Raw genomic sequence first — 18,794 nt, 5'->3', positions numbered from 1 at the left:
TTATTCATGAGAGACACACAGAAAGAGAGAGAGAGAGAGAGAGAGAGAGAGAGAGAGAGAGAGGCAGAGAGAGAAGCAGGCTCCCTACAGGGAACCTGATGTGGGACTTGATCCCAGGACACTGGGATCACGCCCTGGGCTGAAGGCAGGAGCCAAACCGCTGAGCCACCCAGGGACCCCCAATTTTCTCATTTTGTTTTCTGTAGATAGTTTTCTTAAAATATAATTGCCTGAATGAAGAGTGACATATTTTGAATTTTGACAGATACTTCTAAATAGCCTTCCCAAAGGGTTGTAGAAATTAATTTTTAAGTAATGTATTTGTGGGTTTTATGATTAGAAAAGTAATGTTTATCATAGACAATTTGAAAATTCAGAAAACCACCAAAAAAATCACTTTTTCCATAACCTGGTGGTATTCTTCTAATTTTTCTTTCTATGCATATAAAAAAATATATATATTTTCCCGAGATCACAATCATACTATACAAACTGCTTTGCAATTTGCTCTTTTTAAACAACGTTATATTATTATTTTCCCATGGCATTTTTTTTTCAGAAGATTTTATTTTTAAGTAATCTCTGCACCCAGTGTGGGGCTTGAATGCACAAACCTGAGATCAAGAGCCACATGCTCTACCAGCTGAGCTAGCCAGGCACCCTTTCCATGTGATTTTAAAATTTATTTATGTTACTTCACTATCTAGTCATACTGTAACTTACTATACGAATTTAAATTACTGGACATCTAGATTGTTTTCTAATATTTGCTCCTATAAATAGGACTAGTGTGCATATCTTTGTGTGTGTGTGTATATATTTATACCTCTCAATTCCAAATTATGTCTTAGTAGCAATCTCAGAGTGCTCGTTTTTCTGCACCCTATTAGTTTAAAAAACAACAACAGTCAACAAATTAAATTTTAAAAGTAAAAGAAATGAGAGATACAGCTATGGAGTGGAATGGAACATGAGCTTAAGACATAGCATCATGTACTGCATTAGTTGTATTCTTACAATCTACATTATTAAGTTAATAAATGTCCTTTATTCTCTTTGCTATTTAGTTTTGGTTCTTTTTGTATATGTTACTATTCTTTGGTTGGCTCCATTTTGTTCTTTTTATCTATACATTTTCACCTAGAGACCAAATGAGAGGGTTGACACTGTGTCAGAAAAACCAAGAGAAGAGCCAGTACCTAAAGAGGAACCCCCGGTGAGTTGCTGTATTGAATACTGTCTAACCAGGTATGGATGGCATAAGGAGGTATAAGCAGGGTAATTAAATTATAACACATTTCATATATACTATTACAGTTCTATATTTCTGGATTTCAGAAATTATACTGAAATAAATCTTGGTGCTTGTTTTACTCAGCCATTAGAAATGACAAATACCCACCATTTGCTTCGACGTGGATGGAACTGGAGGGTATTATGCGGATTGAAATAAGTCAATCGGAGAAGGACAAACATTATATGGTCTCATTCATTTGGGGAATATAAAAAATAGTGAAAGGGAATAAAGGGGAAAGGAGAAAAAAATGAGTGGGAAATATCAGAGAGGGAGACAGAACATGAGAGACTCCTAACTCTGGGAAACGAACAAAGGGTGGTGGAAAGGGAGGTGGGCGGGGGGTGGGGGTGACTGGGTGATGGGCACTGAGGGGGGCACTTGATGGGATGAGCACTGGGTGTTAGGCTATATATTGGCAAATTGAACTACAGTAAAAAAAAAAAGAAAAGAAAAAAGGTAGATACTTCCAGTGAATTATTTTTCTTTTCAAAACTGTGACCACTTTTTCTTATTGAAGTATGACTGACATATATAAATGACCACTTTATGATGGATTATGTGCGTTCTCAAGATGCCTTATCAATAATAATAAGACATCAGTCCTATTTTCAATATTTGGAGTGGGGCTTATTATTTTCCTTCTCTTCCTTTTGTCTAGTTATGGTTAGATATCAGGGAAGGTATAATTGAAGATAAATTTTACATGGTTAGCATGTTTAATGTACTTTGTTCATAGTTTCTTTTTCTTTTTTTTACTTTCTTTGCTGATGAAGTTTTGTGACCTTTCTTATAGGTTCAGCCAATATTATCTTCTGTTCCAACAACAGAAGTGTCTGCTGGTGTTAAGTTCCAGGTTGGCGATCTTGTTTGGTCTAAGGTGGGAACCTATCCTTGGTGGCCTTGCATGGTTTCAAGTGATCCCCAGCTCGAGGTTCATACCAAAATTAATACAAGAGGTAATTATAAAGGCATAAATAGATATTAAAGAAAAGGCTGGGGAAAAATGGAATCTTAATTGTTGTATACAATTATAAGGATATGCACATAAGGGGCACCTGGGGGCTCAATTGGTTAAGCATATGACTCTTGATTTCAGCTCATAGTCTCATGGATCATGGGATCGAGTCCTGCATCAGGCTCCACACTCAGCAGGGAGTCTGCTTGAGGGTTCTCTCCATCTGCCCCTCCCCCCACTCATGCTCTCTTTCTCTCTCTCTAAGGTAAATAAATAACTTTTTTTTAAAAAGAGAAAGAATATGCACATGATATATAATCTGACACAAAAATACCAATTTTTAATAACCAGTGATAGAATTAGGGTCATCCTAATAGGCAGTAAGCCTCTACAACTGAGATAGTCCTTGTTTCCCCTTATAACACCCTACATTTATTTTATAATTTCTTCTTTACTTCTTTAAAAACCATTATCTGACTGACATCTCATATGAATTCCAAAAGAAAGCAGTTGGGTAAGTAATAAGATGTCTTACGTGAGTTTAGTGGGCATTTGGGTCACATTTCCATTGTACACTTTATTTCATCATTGACTCCTATGAGTAGTAATTTTTTACCGACACAAGTGCTTTTCATCCTGATAAAATTTTCAGGGTGTTTTTCCCTCCACTCTGTTTTTGAATATGTAAATTTTTCTGGCATATCCGTATAAATTCAGTGCAACATGGACCTACAGCTTGAATCTAGCATTTAGCATAGAATTTTACCTTAGGAAAAAAAAAAAAGAATTTTACCTTAGGAATATTAATAAATGTTAAGAAAAGATGTTTTCTAATTTTTTTCCGTGGGTTTGTCTGAAACATGTGGATTAGATTTCTGAGATTCTAACACTTGGAATGGACTTGCTTAGTTAGCCAGGGGAAGTTTTGAGCTTGGAATTTATTTCTGGATATTTGCTTTGTGAACTCTTGTTACGTGTTGAGTTCCTTATTGTTTGTGACAACTTTGCTCCTATTTCTTTTTCTTATTTTAAACTTTCTATCTTGCTCCCTGTTCACTATTATGAAGAGAAGAAATGTCTACATAAGTCATGCAAGTCAGATTTGTGACAAGATCAGCCAGATCTGTAACTTTTTATACTACATAGTCAATAATCTGTGCTGATACAGAAGGCAATTATCTGTCATTATAACCTGCTAATTAAAGATTGGGTAACTGGAAGCATCAATGGGGCATAAGGAAAAAAAAAACCCAGCATTGTTGAATGTCTACCTTCACGTAAGGCACTGTGTTAAGCAATTCTCTTGAATGTTTTATGCATTCCACATAGCAGCAACACTATGAAGTAGACACTGTTATTATCCTTGTGTTTTGAATAAGTAAATAGAGTTGCAGAGGGACCTTATTCCATAACCTCCATACTTTAACATACTATATATTAAAAAGAAAATAATTGAATTCACCTAGTCATAATAAGGTTGGGGAAGGCAGTCCTAGTTCTTTCATTTATTATTCCTTACTGAAGATGTTGGACTAATAATCTCTGAAATACCTTGCAGGTTTAATAATCTATGATTCTGTGGATGGGAGAAGAAAGGGACAAGTATTTCCCAAAGGATCAAGCCTTTTTTTTTTTTAAGTTTTTATTTTAGTTCCAGGTAACAAACAGTGTTATATTAGTTTCAGGTGTACAGTATAGTGACTCAGCACTTACATACATCATCCTGTGCTCATGACAAGTGCCCTCCTTAATCCCTATCACCTATTTAACCGATCCCCCACCCACCTCCTCTCTGATAACCATCAGATTGTTCTCTATAATTGAGTCTGTTTCTTGATTTGTCTCTCTCATTTTTCCCCTTTGTTTGTTAAATTCCACATCTGAGTGAAATCATATGGTATCTGACTTTTTTCACTTAGCATTATACTCTCTAGCTTCATCCATGTTGTTGCAAATGGTAAGACTCCATTCTTTTTATGGATGAGTAATATTCCATTGTATATACATACTGCATCTTCTTTATCCATTCATTCATCAATTGGTGGACACTTCAGCTGCTTCTATATCTTAGATATTAGAAATAATTTGGCTGTAACATAAGGGTGCATGTATCCCTTTGAGTTAGAATTTTTCTGTTCTTTGGGTACATACCCAGTAGTGCAGTGGCTGGATCATAAGGTAGTTCTGTTTTTAACTTTTTGAGGAACCTCCTTACTGTTTTCCACAGTGGCTGCACCAGTTGCATTTTCACCAACAGTGCAGGATGGTTCCCCTTTCTCCACATCCTTGTCAACAACTGTTGTTTCTTATGCTGTTGATTTTAGTCATTCTGACAGGTGTGAGGTGATATCTCATTGTAGTTTCAGTTTGCATTTCCCTGATGATCAGTAATGAGCATCTTTTCATGTTTCTGTTAGGACCAAGCCTTCTTAAATAAAATAATCCACATACTTACCTACATCTCTTCAGCGCTCTAAGGTATTATATCATGTAAGAGTTGTGGCTCTTCATTGCTCTCCTTAGAAAAGCATGCTTTTGAGATTATATAAAGAGTTTCACTTTTTTTTTTATTTATTCATGAGAGACCCAGAGAGAGAGAGAGAGAGAGAGAGGCAGAGACACAGGCAGAGGGAGAAGCAGGCTCCATGCAGGGAGCCTGATGTGGGACTTGATCCTGGGTCTCCAGGATCACGCCCTGGACTGAAGGTGGCGCTTAAACGGCTGAGCCACCGGGGCTGCCCACTTTTTTTTTTTTTTAAAGATTTTTATTTATTCATGAGAATACACAGAGAGGAGAGAGAGAGGCAGAGATGCAGGCAGAAGGAGGAGCAGGCTCCATGCAGGGTGCCTGATGTGGAACTCGATCTCGGGTCCCCAGGATCAAGCCCTGGGCTGAAGGCGGTGCTAAACCGCTGAGCCACCTGGGCTGCCCAAGAGTTTCACTTTCTTTTTTTCTTTTTCTTTTCTTTTCTTTTATTTTTTTAAGAGTTTCACATTTAATGACTTTATGAAAACCTTTTTATGGGATATAAGTGAAACCACAATTTATGCTGCATCTGTATTTCAAAGGAAGTACTTAAATTTAGTTTTAGGAATTAATCTCATTTGGTCTGGAATTTCCTAGGCAGTCTCCTACTTTTTTCCAGTCTGGATCTGCTTTTTACCCTTCTCTTTTGGCCTATCTGAATCGTCTTGGATTCCTCCACGACCAGTTATACATTACTCTATTAGCCTGAGATTTTTTTTGTAGAAAAAAGAAAAGTGTTTTTCAAACTATGTTTGGTAAAGGATCTATTTTTGTTCTATTTTTAAAAATTTCCAATCCACCATGGACCAATATTTATATAAACTACAATAGAAGTAACTATTAGAGGGGATCCCTGGGTGGCTCAGCAGTTTGGTGCCTGCCTTTGGCCCAGGGCGCGATCCTGGAGTCCTGGGATCGAGTCCCACACCGGGCTCCCGGCATGGAGCCTGCTTCTCCCTCCTCCTGTGTCTCTGCCTCTTTATCTCTCTCTCTCTCTGTGTCTATCATAAATAAAAATAAATACATAAATAAATCTTAAAAAAAAAAAAAGAAGAAGTAACTATTAGAAAAATGAAAGGCCTCTCCCTGGGGGTTAAAAAAAAAAACATGGTACAAGATCCCTGATCGTTTGCCTGGATGTCATGGCAATGTCAAATTATCATAATTTCTAAATGCTTACTGTGCTTATTTTGTCATAAACTGGCTTCTTTTGGGAACCACACTTAGAGAGTAGCACTGTTCTAGAGCAGCAGTTCTCAGATATTTGTTCCCAGAACCCTTTTAACTCTTACTATTTGAAGACTCTAAAAAGCTTTTGTTTACATGGGTTATATCTATTACTATTTATTTTAATTTGGAAATTAAAACTAAGAGAATTTTAAAATATTTACTGATTAATATAAAAATAATCCATTATGTTTTTTTATAAAAAATAACTATTTTCTCAAACAAAAATATTAATGAGGGATCCCTGGGTGGCGCAGCGGTTTGGCGCCTGCCTTTGGCCCAGGGCACGATCCTGGAGACCTGGGATCGAATCCCACGTCGGGCTCCCGATGCATGGAGCCTGCTTCTCCCTCTGCCTGTGTCTCTGCCTCTCTCTCTCTCTCTCTCTGTGACTATCATAAAATAAATAAACATTTTTAAAAAAATTAATGAGAAGAACAGTATCATTTACCTCATTGAAGATCTCTTTAATGTCTGGCTTAAGTGAAGTTACTAGATTCTTATATCTGCTTCTATATTCGATCTGTTATGATTTGGGGTTTTTTGGTTTAATTATTTGAAGATAATCTGGCTTCAGGCAGATGTGTAGTTGAAAAGGGATAGTGTATTTTAATAGCCTTTTGAGGTAATTGTGGATATATTTCTTTGATATTACACTAAAACTCAACAAGTGGTAGGTTAGTTGCAATACAGAATATGAAATCATATCCATAAACTTTTTGTACTTTGTTACATTGGAATCCATTGGTTCTGTCTTGCAGTTTGAGTGAATCTTTTACCTTTCATGATTTTGTAATTTTGTATATTGGCCATTTAAAAAATACTGGTTTTGGGGTGCCTGGGTGGCTCAGTCAAGCATCTGGCTTCAGCATAGGTCATGAACTCAGGATCCTGGGATTGAGCCCCGCCCCTGTGGGGCTCCACACTAGGCCACTAAGCACAGACTATGCTTATATTCTCCCCTCAACCCCTTGGAGGCACACTTTCTCTCTCTCAAATAAATCTTAAAAAAATAAAAATTGGTTTTATGAAGTGAGACTTATATTCCAAATGTGGACACGTTCCTCTAGTTTTTTTGTTTTGTTTTTGTTTTTGTCTTTAGATCAAGAGTACACTGGGGGGTGGAGTAGAGGGGGCACAGGGAGAGAGAATCTCAAGCAGGCTCCACACCCAGTTGTTTTGACTGACCACACAGGGGCCCCATCCTCTATACATATTTTAAAAATCACATTAGTTTATATGACCAGTTATTTCATCAGAAAATCTTTGATTATTGAGAAGTTGGAAGACTCATAGGGGTAGATACTAGTTTTCCAAAATTCTAATTTTAGCTTGAAAGATCAAATTTTATCTTTGACAACAAATACTGTCAGTTGATTTGCTTGAAATAGCAAACTTGCTAAGTTTGTTTTTAAGGAAATACCTGCCAGATGGTCAAGTTCAAATAATCATAGTTTTTCTTTCAGTCATTCTTTTTTTTTTCCTTTAAGATTTTATTTACTTATTCATGTGAGAGAGAGAGGCAGTAACCCAGGTAGAGGGAGAAGCAGGCTCCATGCAGGGAGCCCGATGTGGGACTTGATCCGGGGACTCCAGGATCATGCCCTGGGCTGAAGGCAGGGGCTAAACTGCTGAGCCACCCAGGGATCCTCGTCAGTCATTCTTTCAAATAAAAATGATGTTTTATGAAAAAGTGGCTAGTGATTTTGCAACTTAAACAATCATACAAGTACTTTTTCTCAAGATAACTGTTATACTTCAGTGTGTAAAAGTGCTTTATGCATACTTCTCATTTCATCATGTAGAATATTAAAAGACAGTGTCCAAAGGTTGAAAGTTAATGAAATTAATCATTCTTACCACTTCAACAAGGACATTAAATAAAACTGGCTTTTGTTTTATTTTAGCTGCCAGTGTATGACTGTGAAGAATGTGATACTAGTATAGTTTGGTGTCAATCACTTTTTATTTGTGCTAACATGCCAGCAGTCTTATCCACCATTGTTCTTGCAGTATGAAGTGCAAATGCCAACACAGTGAAAAGACAATAGCATCTTGGTATTATTATGAAGATAGTTTTGACCTCACAGGACCCCTGAGAGAGTCAGTGACCTCTTCTCCACCCCAAATCTGTATAGCTCACTTTCATATAGACAGAAAAGCAATTCAACTAATACTTTTAAAGTCCAAGAATAGGGGATCCCTGGGTGGCTCAGCAGTTTAGCGCCTGACTTTGGCCCGGGGCACAATCCTGGAATCCCGGGATCAAGTCCCATGTCGGGCTCCCGGCATGGAGCCTGCTTCTCCCTCCTGTGTCTCTGCCCCTCTCTCTCTCTTTCTATGTCTATCATTAAAAAAATTTTTTTAATTAATTAAAAAAAAATAAAGTCCAAGAATATATGTCATACATTTTAAAAGATTTTATTTAGGGATCCCTGGGTGGCGCAGCGGTTTGGTGCCTGCCTTTGGCCCAGGGTGCGATCCTGGAGACCCGGGATTGAATCCCACATCGGGCTGCCGGTGCATGGAGCCTGCTTCTCCCTCTGCCTGTGTCTCTGCCTCTCTCTCTCTCTCTCTCTCTCTCTCTATCATAAATAAATAAATTTTAAAAAATTTAAAAAAAGAAAAGATTTATTTATTTATTTATTTATTTATTTATTTATTTATTTATTTAAAAGAGAGTGCTTGCATATGAGTAGGGGGAGGAGCAAAGGGAGAGGAAGAAGCAGGCTCCCTGTTGAGCAGGGAGCCTGATGTGGGGCTCTATCCTAGGACCTTGGGGGGGACCATGACCTGAACCAAAAGCAGATGCTCAACTGACTGAGCTACCCAGTGCCCCTGTTACACATTTTTTTTTTAAAGGAAAAACTATTTACCTCTTCCCAGACTTGTTTGCAAAAATGTTTGAGACAAGTAAAAATAAGTTGTGTAACCAGGGTAACAAATCTGATAATTAGCAGAATTTCTGATTTTCTTTTTCTTAAAAATTGTGGAACTAATTTTAATCATTTGGAAGTGATATTTTACAGTAACTATTATGTAATTGGCAAGTGTATTCTATCTTTGGACAGTCCAAAGTGTACAAATTTTAATAGGAGTAATGCTAGGGAACTTGGCTTGGATTCATATCTTTGGCAGTGTATATGTGAATGCTTATTTTCTGAAATGGTTAATAAGAACTTTTGCTTACAGGTGCCCGGGAATATCACGTCCAGTTTTTTAGCAACCAGCCAGAGAGGGCATGGGTTCATGAAAAGCGAGTACGAGAGTATAAAGGTCATAAACAGTATGAAGAATTATTGGCTGAAGCAACCAAACAAGCCAGCAATCACTCTGAGAAACAAAAGGTATCTGACAACATATTAACATTACCAATCGAACATGGTTTTTATAGGACTTAATAATTTAGTAGAAGTTTTCATACTTGAATTTAGACAGCTGTTAGGATGATTTATTATTTTAACCTAAGTTCAGTTTTAATAATTTATTGTAAGTATGTCAATAAGTTTTATATTTCATATAAACAACATTAGAATACTGTTAAAAACTTGAACTCTGCTTAATGCAACATTGGATTCTATTTTTGAATTGAATTAATGTATGTAAGACTAGTACATGCTAGTAAAATGTGGATTTTGCCAGGGAGTTTAATTCATTTTCCTATTTCAGTATCTTTCCATAATATCCTTTATTCTTACTTGGTAAAATTGTTTTGTAGAAGTAAAGTTTCTAAGATATTTAGTGAACACCTACTGTGAGGTGTATTTTAAGCATTTTAGGTATATTAATTCATTTAATCTTCATAACAACTTAAGTGGTGTAGATATTATTATTCCTATTTCTACAGATGAAGAAATTAAGACACAGACAGGTTAAGTAACTGGTTTAGCCAAGGTTACACTTAGTGATGGAACCAAGAGATATCTTTGTGGTAGTGGATATTTTAGAATTATGACATCAACTCCTGATAATCTTTCTGGTTGACATTTTTAAACTCAACTAATTTTAGGATGAGTCTCTTGTGATTCAGAAATTTGTCATATTTTTACACTTTAAAAGCCAAATTTTATCACAGACTATTTTAATTAATTTTATCAGATACCATTTGACAGACTTATACATCAGTGTTTTACATATACTGCCCCTTCTCATAGTTTCATAGCTAATTTTGGGCTGCTTCTGTCCAAGCTTCTGGATAATTCCTGATGGCTTTGGTCATCTCACATACTTTCATTCAAAGTCTTCTTATCTGTCTTACCAACTTGCCAGATTGTCTTACTTGTCAAAAGTCTTCTGATCAACAATGTTAGAGACCTATGGAAACTGATTCAGGTTTAATTTTCTCTCATACATTTTTTCTTTCCTATGTCTTGTCAACTTTCATTTGTTCCTCCAGGCTCTCTCCTTCCTCTTCATCCTGCCTCCATTTACATTATGGTACAAACTACCAGCACCACTTTAAATGCTGACTGTGCCATTTGGTTTGGTTGTGATCTCTGCAGCACCTCTGAGCTTTAGGGTATCATTTTTAATGTGAGTGTTTTATTAGCCACTGAGAATAATGGTTCTGTAATCTCTCTTCCCTTTGCCCTCATTATTGCTGTTTTTTTTATGAACATTATGCGAGAGGGATGGCTCCCTCTTTGAGGGACTTGTCCAGCAGAGTGGTCAACAAAAAAGGATATATAAGAGAGAGTAGACCTGCATATCATCAGATAGTAATATCAACTATCAGAGTTGGGGAGTTAGAACATTTCAGGTATTTGACTAAAGATATTTATGCCACGTGCAAAGGTGACAGGATCAATGGGAAGTCATAGTGGTTTAAATGTACAAATTAGGTTAAAGGGTATCTGATAATGCTTATGTATTTTTTTAGATTCGGAAACCCCGACCTCAGAGAGAACGTGCTCAGTGGGATATTGGCATTGCCCATGCAGAGAAGGCATTGAAAATGACCCGAGAAGAAAGAATAGAACAGTATACTTTTATCTATATTGATAAACAGCCTGAGGAGGCTTTGTCCCAAGGGAAAAAGAATGTTGCTTCCAAAGCCGAAGTTAAGAAAACCCGAAGACCAAGGTCAGTGCTGAATACCCAGCTGGAACAGACCAATGCAGGTGAGGTGGCCTCCTCGCTCTCAAGTACTGAAATTCGGAGACAGAGCCAAAGGCGGCACACAAGTGTGGAAGAGGAAGAACCACCTCCTGTTAAAATAGCCTGGAAAACGGCCGCCGCAAGGAAATCTTTACCAGCTTCTATTACAATGCACAAAGGGAGCCTGGATTTGCAGAAGTGTAACATGTCTCCAGTCGTGAAGATTGAACAAGTGTTTGCTCTTCAGAATGCTACAGGAGATGGGAAATTTATTGATCAGTTTGTTTATTCTACGAAGGTACCTCCTTTTTTCATGGGTGTTTTGGGGGAACAGTATTTAATAAGTAGGCAACCTTGGCACTTAAAACCCACAAACAGCACAAAGTCATAATTTAAATATCTTTTTATCTGCTGCACGGGAAATGTTCAGTTTTCTGTTTAAGAGGGGGTAAAACAGGCAAAAAGGCTATGTTTTCCTTTTTTTTCCCTCTTTTGTAATATCCCCATCTGTAATAGATTATCTTGAGCTGTGCAGCCAAAATTGAGCTTAGCTCCTTAAAGCTGTGGAAAAAAACTCGGCAATTTGCCTGTTTCTAGTTTGTATAGTTAGTTTTTCTTAGCTGCAAAGTGTGCTTCCTTATTAAATTATTTTTGTCAGTTATTTGAATTAACCACCGTAATAATTATACTTGCTGATCTATTTGGTTGCACCAGCAATTTTGTTAGGTTCATTTTGGCTTGGGGTAGCTGATGCATTTTAGGGAAATTCCGGAACTGTGTTTGTTCTATAACAATTAACTGTGGTGATAGCATGGGTAATGGGGTGGAAATACCTTTTCAAATTGCATACCTCCACCAGCCAGCCCGGAGCCTCCATTTAGGGCACTTATATTTTAGCTTTTAGACTTTAAAACTGTGTCATAACATTTATAATGCTTATTCCACATACCTTTTCACTCTCCTCCCAACCCTTATCACAGTTATGGGTTTGTGAATTCAATTTATGGCACCTCATGAGTATGTGCTTTTAAAGAATTCTGCTTAATTTTCTAACATTGTCATATGCATGTGAAAATACTTAAATATAGGTATGCATCATTAGTGACATATCTTTCCAAGTTTTTATTTAAATTCCAGGTAGTTGGGCAGCCCAGGTGGCTCAGCGATTTAGCGCCTACCTTCAGCCCAGGGCATGATTCTGGAGTCCTGAGACTGAGTCCCTCATTGGGCTCCCTGCATGGAGCCTGCTCCTTCCTCTGCCTGTGTCTCTGCCTCTCTCTCTCTCTGTCTCTCAAGAATAAATAAAATCTTAAAAAAAAAAAAAATCCAGGTAGTTAACATACAGTGTAATATTAGTTTCAGATGTAGAAACTGAATGAAGATGTTAGTGATTGAACACTTACATACAGCACCCAGTGCTTGAATGATAATATTTTACTAGAGAGAAATATGATGGTTCTTTATTCATCTGTTTGTGACTGTAGGTTCAACTGAGTTCAATAAGACTAAGCTACTTGGAAAAACTTAAGTTACAGTCTCCACTTAGCTCTACTGACAGCTTTGCATAGCAAATGAATACGCTGCAATTTTTTTTTTTTTTTTACTGCTAATTGGCTTCATTCTTGGAGCTAGTTTTTATCTGCATTTGGATAGACAAATCAGAGTTTGTCACCACACTCCAAAGAGTGCTATTTAAATGAAATTTGAGATGATACTGATCTTTTTATTTATTTATTTAAAAAAAATTTTTAAGCTGTGTTTATTTATTAGAGTGTGCCCCACACATGAGGGGGACGGACAGGAAGGGGCAGAGGGAGAGGGAGAAAGAAAATCTCAAACAGATTCCCTGCTGAGCATGGGGGAGGGGTGCTCAATCTCACGACCCTAAGATCATGACCTGAGCCAAAATCAAGAGTTGATGCTTAACCAACTGAGCCAACCAGGTGTTGTCCTAAAACTGATCTTTTTAAAATGAAGACCTTAAAAATACATATATTTACAAATCACTCGTTTATTTTATTGTGTTAAAACACCTAAGATGAGATAGAACTATAATTGTACCTCCCTTCTGTCTGCTCCAAACTGCTTTGGGTACACATTTTGGTCACCATGAATATCAAATTTCTGTATCTAAGGATATCCTTTTAAGACATGTTGACATTTTTATATGTATAGTAGGGTACTTTACCAAATGAAAATGACTCGAGGGCAGCCTGGGTGGCTCAGCAGTTTAACACTGCCTTCAGCCCAGGGTGTGATCCTGGAGACCTGGGATCCCACGTCAGGCTCCCTGCATGGAGCCTGCTTCTCCCTCTGCCTGTGTCTCTGCCCCTCTCTCTCTCTCTGTGTGCCTCTCATGAATAAATAAATAAATAAATAAATAAATAATTTTTTTAAAAAGGTTGACACATTTAAAAAAAAAAAGAAAATGACTCGAGTTCTTTTCCTGTGATGACTTAAAGGGAGAGATTGTTCAGACCAGAAGACATTTTATTTTTGACAGAAAGCTAGGTGATACAGGTTCATTTTTTAGTGATATGCCTCATGTGGAGTTGTGTTGGTTTCTTTTTTTTTAAACATAATGTCATTGTACATTTTAGAATACATCCTGATGATTTAATAAAATTGCTCTGGTAATGGCAAAGATGATAAATCAACTGCAATCAAAGACCGTGTAAAATTCAAGCAAATGATGATCATCTTAAGCTGTCTTTGTAAGCCGATGATGCCATTTGCCTAGTAATCAGCTATTTTTTATTTTGTCTTATTTTGAAGGGAATTGGTAACAAAACAGAAATAAGTGTCAGGGGACAGGACAGACTTATAATTTCTACACCAAACCAGAGAAATGAAAAGGCAACTCAGAATATATCATCTGAAGCAACATCTGGTCCTACAGGTGGGTAATGAATGAAAGTATGTAGATCCATTTTGAGAGGTCATAGTTCTTTTCTGCTAATAACATGGTAGCTATATTTCTAAGAAAATTTTACTTATCAAAATCAAATTATATTTTTAAAAATTAAGTGGTAAAAGCAATTACGTCAATAGAAAAGAATGACTTAAGGGACTAGGAAGCTTTATTCATTGTTATTTTTCCTACAAGAGTTTTAGTAATAAGAGAACTGTGTAATTAAACAAGGATAGTTCTGAAATCTGTACATAACTGAGTAAATGCACCATTTGTTTAGCTCTCTTTGAATGAAAATGACAGCTTTACTTTTCTAGCACCATTAACACATTCTTACCATTTCCTCCTTCATCTCTTATTAGAAACTAATTGACAGATGCCGTGCTCCTTTTATTATTCTTAGGTATCCTAACAGTTAGTAAGTAGGGAATTAGGGCCTAATTCTCCTATTATAATCTGTTCTCTGATTAACAGATACTATTCTGATTAACAGATTTCTTGTTTAAAAGAGAAATGCATATATTCAGTAAAGTTGTGCCTGTGAATGGTCAAAGTAACTTTTTTTTTTTTAATAACTTTTGTTAAGGGACTGACATACTAAGGATCTTATAGTTTAATTGAGTGTCTGGTGGGGTTTATATAACTGTATTATTGCTTTATTATAGCCATCAAGAAAAGAGATTGTCAACTGGCTGATCATTTGGAATCTTAGTTTAGGAGAAAGGGGTTTGTTTCACCTTGTTCTTTAAAAAATTTTTTGGAATCAAATCAGAGAAGGGACCAAGCAATTTTCTAGAAGGATTAAGCTCTTGAGAACTTAGGTAGTAACTCTGAATCAGTAATAACTCAGGCAGAACTGTGGTTGAGTGGCACAAAGGGGCAAATATTTTTGTAAGGGAAATTTTAAGATTCTTCTTATTAAAAAGAGCAAAAATAAAAGCAGTCATTGTTCAGGAAAGAACTTGGGCTAGCTTCCTTTAAAAAAAAATTGGGGGGGGTGGTTTACAGGACAGAAAGAAGAGGTAGCAGGGAAAATGGGGCATACTTTGGGGGGCATACAAAACATTATGCCTTTATCCAAAATTGAGTTGGGAAGGGAATGCTTTAAAGTAGGGAGAGAGTAGCAAAGTCCAGAACCAGATTTGCAATTTGTCTCATTTCAAAATACTGCATAAAAAAAGGAAAGAATGATGTTAAAGAAATGAATAAGTGGACTTAAAAGATTTTGCATTAATTAGTTATAACTGAAAACATTTGTTCCCTACTTTGAAGATTAAAAGAATCTTTTGGCCTTAGCTCTTTATAGTCAGGTATTTTGACTATACCTGACTATACCTGACAATTTTGTTATCTTTCTTTACACTAAACTGTTGGTAATTTGTCTGAATTTAAGTGTGATACCTAGCCTAGGTGAATCTTTATTTAAATAAATCTCCTAATTAGGGAGGAAGTAAACTTCATTTTAGACTCATCTTAAATATTATACTTTTATTTAATAGGACTTATGTTTTTCCTTCCCCTCGGCTACTGAGCATTTTATTTTCATGTAGTCTTTTCACTGTAGATTTAAGTTTTGCTATGAATTTTTTTCTTTTTTAAGTGAAAGGTACAATGGAAGGTTCTATTCTTTAGATCTGGAAAAAGCTCAATTCCTTCTTTAGGCAGGCACTATATTTAGGTTGTAAATTAATGAGTGCTCTAAAGCTTTGATTTTGGTTTAAATTTGGTTACCAGCTGTGGTTGATGAGCATATTTTGCTTTTTTAAATGACCATTTTGTTTCTTGTGGAAATAATTTTAGTAGAAAAGTGAGAGAAGAGACTTGATCTCCCTTGAGAAGCCAGTTATATCATCATCTCAGTTGTTGTTAATTACTTAGGGAGAATTCTTGAGCCTTTTCCAAGTGAATTTAAGGGGTGCATAGAGGGTATAGCACTGCTAATTTCTGTGATTTGAAGAATTGTATTTGCCTTTATACTAGATTTTTAAGCTATTTTCCACTTCCAGAGATGCTCACCTCCTCTCTCTTAGGACATAAATGCAGTACTTTTTGGGGTTTTAAACGTAGTAGAATTTTTTTTATTAAAGATTTTATTTATTTATTCATAGACAAAGAGAGAGAGAGTCAGAGACACAGGCAGAGGGAGAAGCAGGCTCCACGCAGGGAGCCCGATGTGGGACTCGATCCTAGCTCTCTAGGATCACACCCTGGGCTGCAGGCGGCGCCAAACCACTGCGCCACCGGGGCTGCCCTAAACGTAGTAGAATTTATGTGTTCTTCAGATAGCTTTCAGAACAATTTTAAGAAATTACATTGCCTTATTTCGTATAAGATAGTAGATCAAATACTGTCTGTACTTACTGGAACAGTTATGTTGTCATCCTCAAAGCAAGTAAAGCTACTTTGTTTTAGGCAGTTTTATTTTCATTTTCCTCTTCCCGGATAGCTACTTGAATATTAATAATTTTACTAAAGTCTGGATTTCTGGAATACTCAGGTGTCTGTGAGGGTAGGTTATTTGTTGTCTTAGTGAACATTTTTAACAATGTAAGAAGCAGAGTGAGCCTGAAGGAAGGAGCCAACATCTTCATTTGTGACTTTTCTGCTAGAAGTCAACACTTTTCTGCTAGAAGTCTTCTGCTAGAAGAAACTCTGCTAGAGTTTCTGCTAGAAGCTCAGGAACCATAAATTAGTTTCAGACTACTTCCTCCCTCCTGAAAACAGATATAGTGGGATCCTTCTTTGTTTTGACTTTGAACTAAGGTGAAGGAAACCATTTACACATAGACAAGAACAATGAAATCATGAAATATAAAGATAATGTGGAAGGCTTTATTGAAGTAGCTTCTGCCTGCTTTGAGGAGCTTTCTCCTGTGGCAAGGTGTGGAAGGGTGATTATTATGTAGGAAGGACCATGTAGGAGTCCAAGCCCTGAGAAGATGGAGAACATGCTGCCGGCATCCTTTCTTCTCAGGATCACAGAATGAATCACTCCTGACTTAGTGTTCTTTCAAGATGTGGTCTTTAGTCTAAGTTTTATCCTGTCCAAAATGGGGTCCATGTGAGTTTTCTTTCTGTTTACTTCCAAAGAATTTTACTGTTTAAAAATATGAATAGTTTCTGTTTCACTATTTAACATGAAAAACCTTGCTAATTTGTTTCCAAGAGTTTTTCATGACTCGTTATTTCTAAGACATAACCAGTCCCTTGACATCCAAATTAATGATTTGCTTTTGGCCATATCTTTGTGCCTTTTTCCCCCTTTGTTCATAATATAACAGTAACCAAAACTCATATGGGTACACCAAGCACCATTAAACATTTTACATATATAATTAGTTTAATTCATTTGTTAAAATGCAAAATATGTAGGACTGATTGAATTTTTAGTGATTTATAATTAAAAGACCAAAAGTAAAAAAACAAAACAAAACAAAAAAAGTAATGAGTAAGAAAAACATGGAATTGGGTCAAATCTTAATTACATAATTGTCAAGTCATCCTTAAATGAGTGTTTGTTTGTTCCTTTAAATCATCTCTTAGGCTCAGTAGAAAAGAAGCAACAGAGAAGATCGATTAGAACTCGTTCTGAATCAGAGAAATCCACTGAGGTTGTGCCAAAGAAGAAGATCAAAAAGGAGCAGGTTGGCTTCCTACATGTAGAGAGTTAAAACATTGTATTTGTAAATGTTGTGGCTTTTATGGTATCTTAAAAGAAAGAGAAACTTTCCCTAAGCTGAGTTCCTCTTTCTGGACTATTTTATGCTTCTGTGTTGGTGAGTTCCAGTGCCCAATTCTAACACAGCCATCCCTGTGATTCTGCTTCAAGCATTTTCACAAAAAACAGTCAGGCTTCAGGAGATGGGAAGCCAGTACAAGACTCTTAAAGAATTCCTCACATTTATTTTGAAATTTCTGTTATGAGCAAAATGATTTCATGTTTTCATGATTTTTATTTGGAACCATCATTAAGTCCCCCCTGCCTTTTTAAATTTTGATTTTTTTGTTTAAGCCGCTGGTATGTATTGTTTTTATTTTTTTAAACAAATCAAATTAACAATGAGAGTTATATTTAAGACACAAATAATCATATATGATCTGGTTTTTCTGTCAGTATCACAGATTTTTTGGAATGTTACTTTCCCAGTGGAATGGCACTCACCTATGATTGGGTGATCAGAAACACCATTGAAGTAAAAACAAAAAAGGGGAGGGACATTTGACTGAAGGGTATTAAACCAGTGTAATCAACGTAGTAATGTGCATATAAAATTACCTGTTCAAAGAAATTTTTAGAAACCATTACTCCTTTAAATTAAACTCACAATAAGAATTTTTCTTGATTTTTTTTTTAAAGTGGAAAAATATCCATTTTTTATAGCTCAGAAAGCTACAGTTAAACAAAAAGAATTCTGAAGAGTATTAGTTCCAATAAGCTTTATATTTTTAAGACCACTTGATATGGAAGTGCAGACTTTTCTATTCAGATTATTTCCTTCATAATTTTAAACTTCCAAACTTACAAGGTGTGATTTTGTGGGTGCTCTGTGGTATCTCCAAGCGTGTAAAACAATTTTCCCAGAAACATTTAACCAAAATTTAAATAATATACTAATTTGTCATTCATTTACCATAATTAACTTTCATACTTAGGAAATTATATTCCAAAAAATCTTTCTAAGCTCTTGCAAATCTATAGCATTCATTACCAAAACAAAGTTGTGATTTTTCCAGCTGGTTCCCAAATTCAGTCTGTGACTAGTCAGTTTAAAATTAATAA

The 18,794-nt window shown here is 36.2% G+C and overlaps 1 protein-coding gene across 8 annotated transcripts in view; it reads left to right on the top strand.

The window, feature by feature from the left end:
• NSD3 (nuclear receptor binding SET domain protein 3) overlaps positions 1-18,794 on the top strand; it is a 123,816-nt gene that overhangs the window by 58,004 nt on the left and 47,018 nt on the right. For all 8 annotated transcript variants that reach the window (XM_077849178.1, XM_077849182.1, XM_077849181.1 and 5 more), the window contains exons 3-8: positions 1,145-1,216; positions 2,091-2,253; positions 9,199-9,353; positions 10,886-11,401; positions 13,879-14,002; positions 17,558-17,658. In XM_077849178.1, coding sequence (XP_077705304.1) covers positions 1,145-1,216; positions 2,091-2,253; positions 9,199-9,353; positions 10,886-11,401; positions 13,879-14,002; positions 17,558-17,658 — 1,131 coding nt within the window. The remainder of the gene's footprint in view (positions 1-1,144; positions 1,217-2,090; positions 2,254-9,198; positions 9,354-10,885; positions 11,402-13,878; positions 14,003-17,557; positions 17,659-18,794) is intronic.

Source organism: Canis aureus, chromosome 15 (genome assembly GCF_053574225.1).
Source record: "Canis aureus isolate CA01 chromosome 15, VMU_Caureus_v.1.0, whole genome shotgun sequence".
NCBI classification, from domain to species: Eukaryota; Metazoa; Chordata; class Mammalia; order Carnivora; family Canidae; genus Canis; species Canis aureus.
The sequence above is the reverse complement of the archived record's forward strand: the minus strand, read 5'-3'. Positions and strand labels throughout refer to the sequence as shown.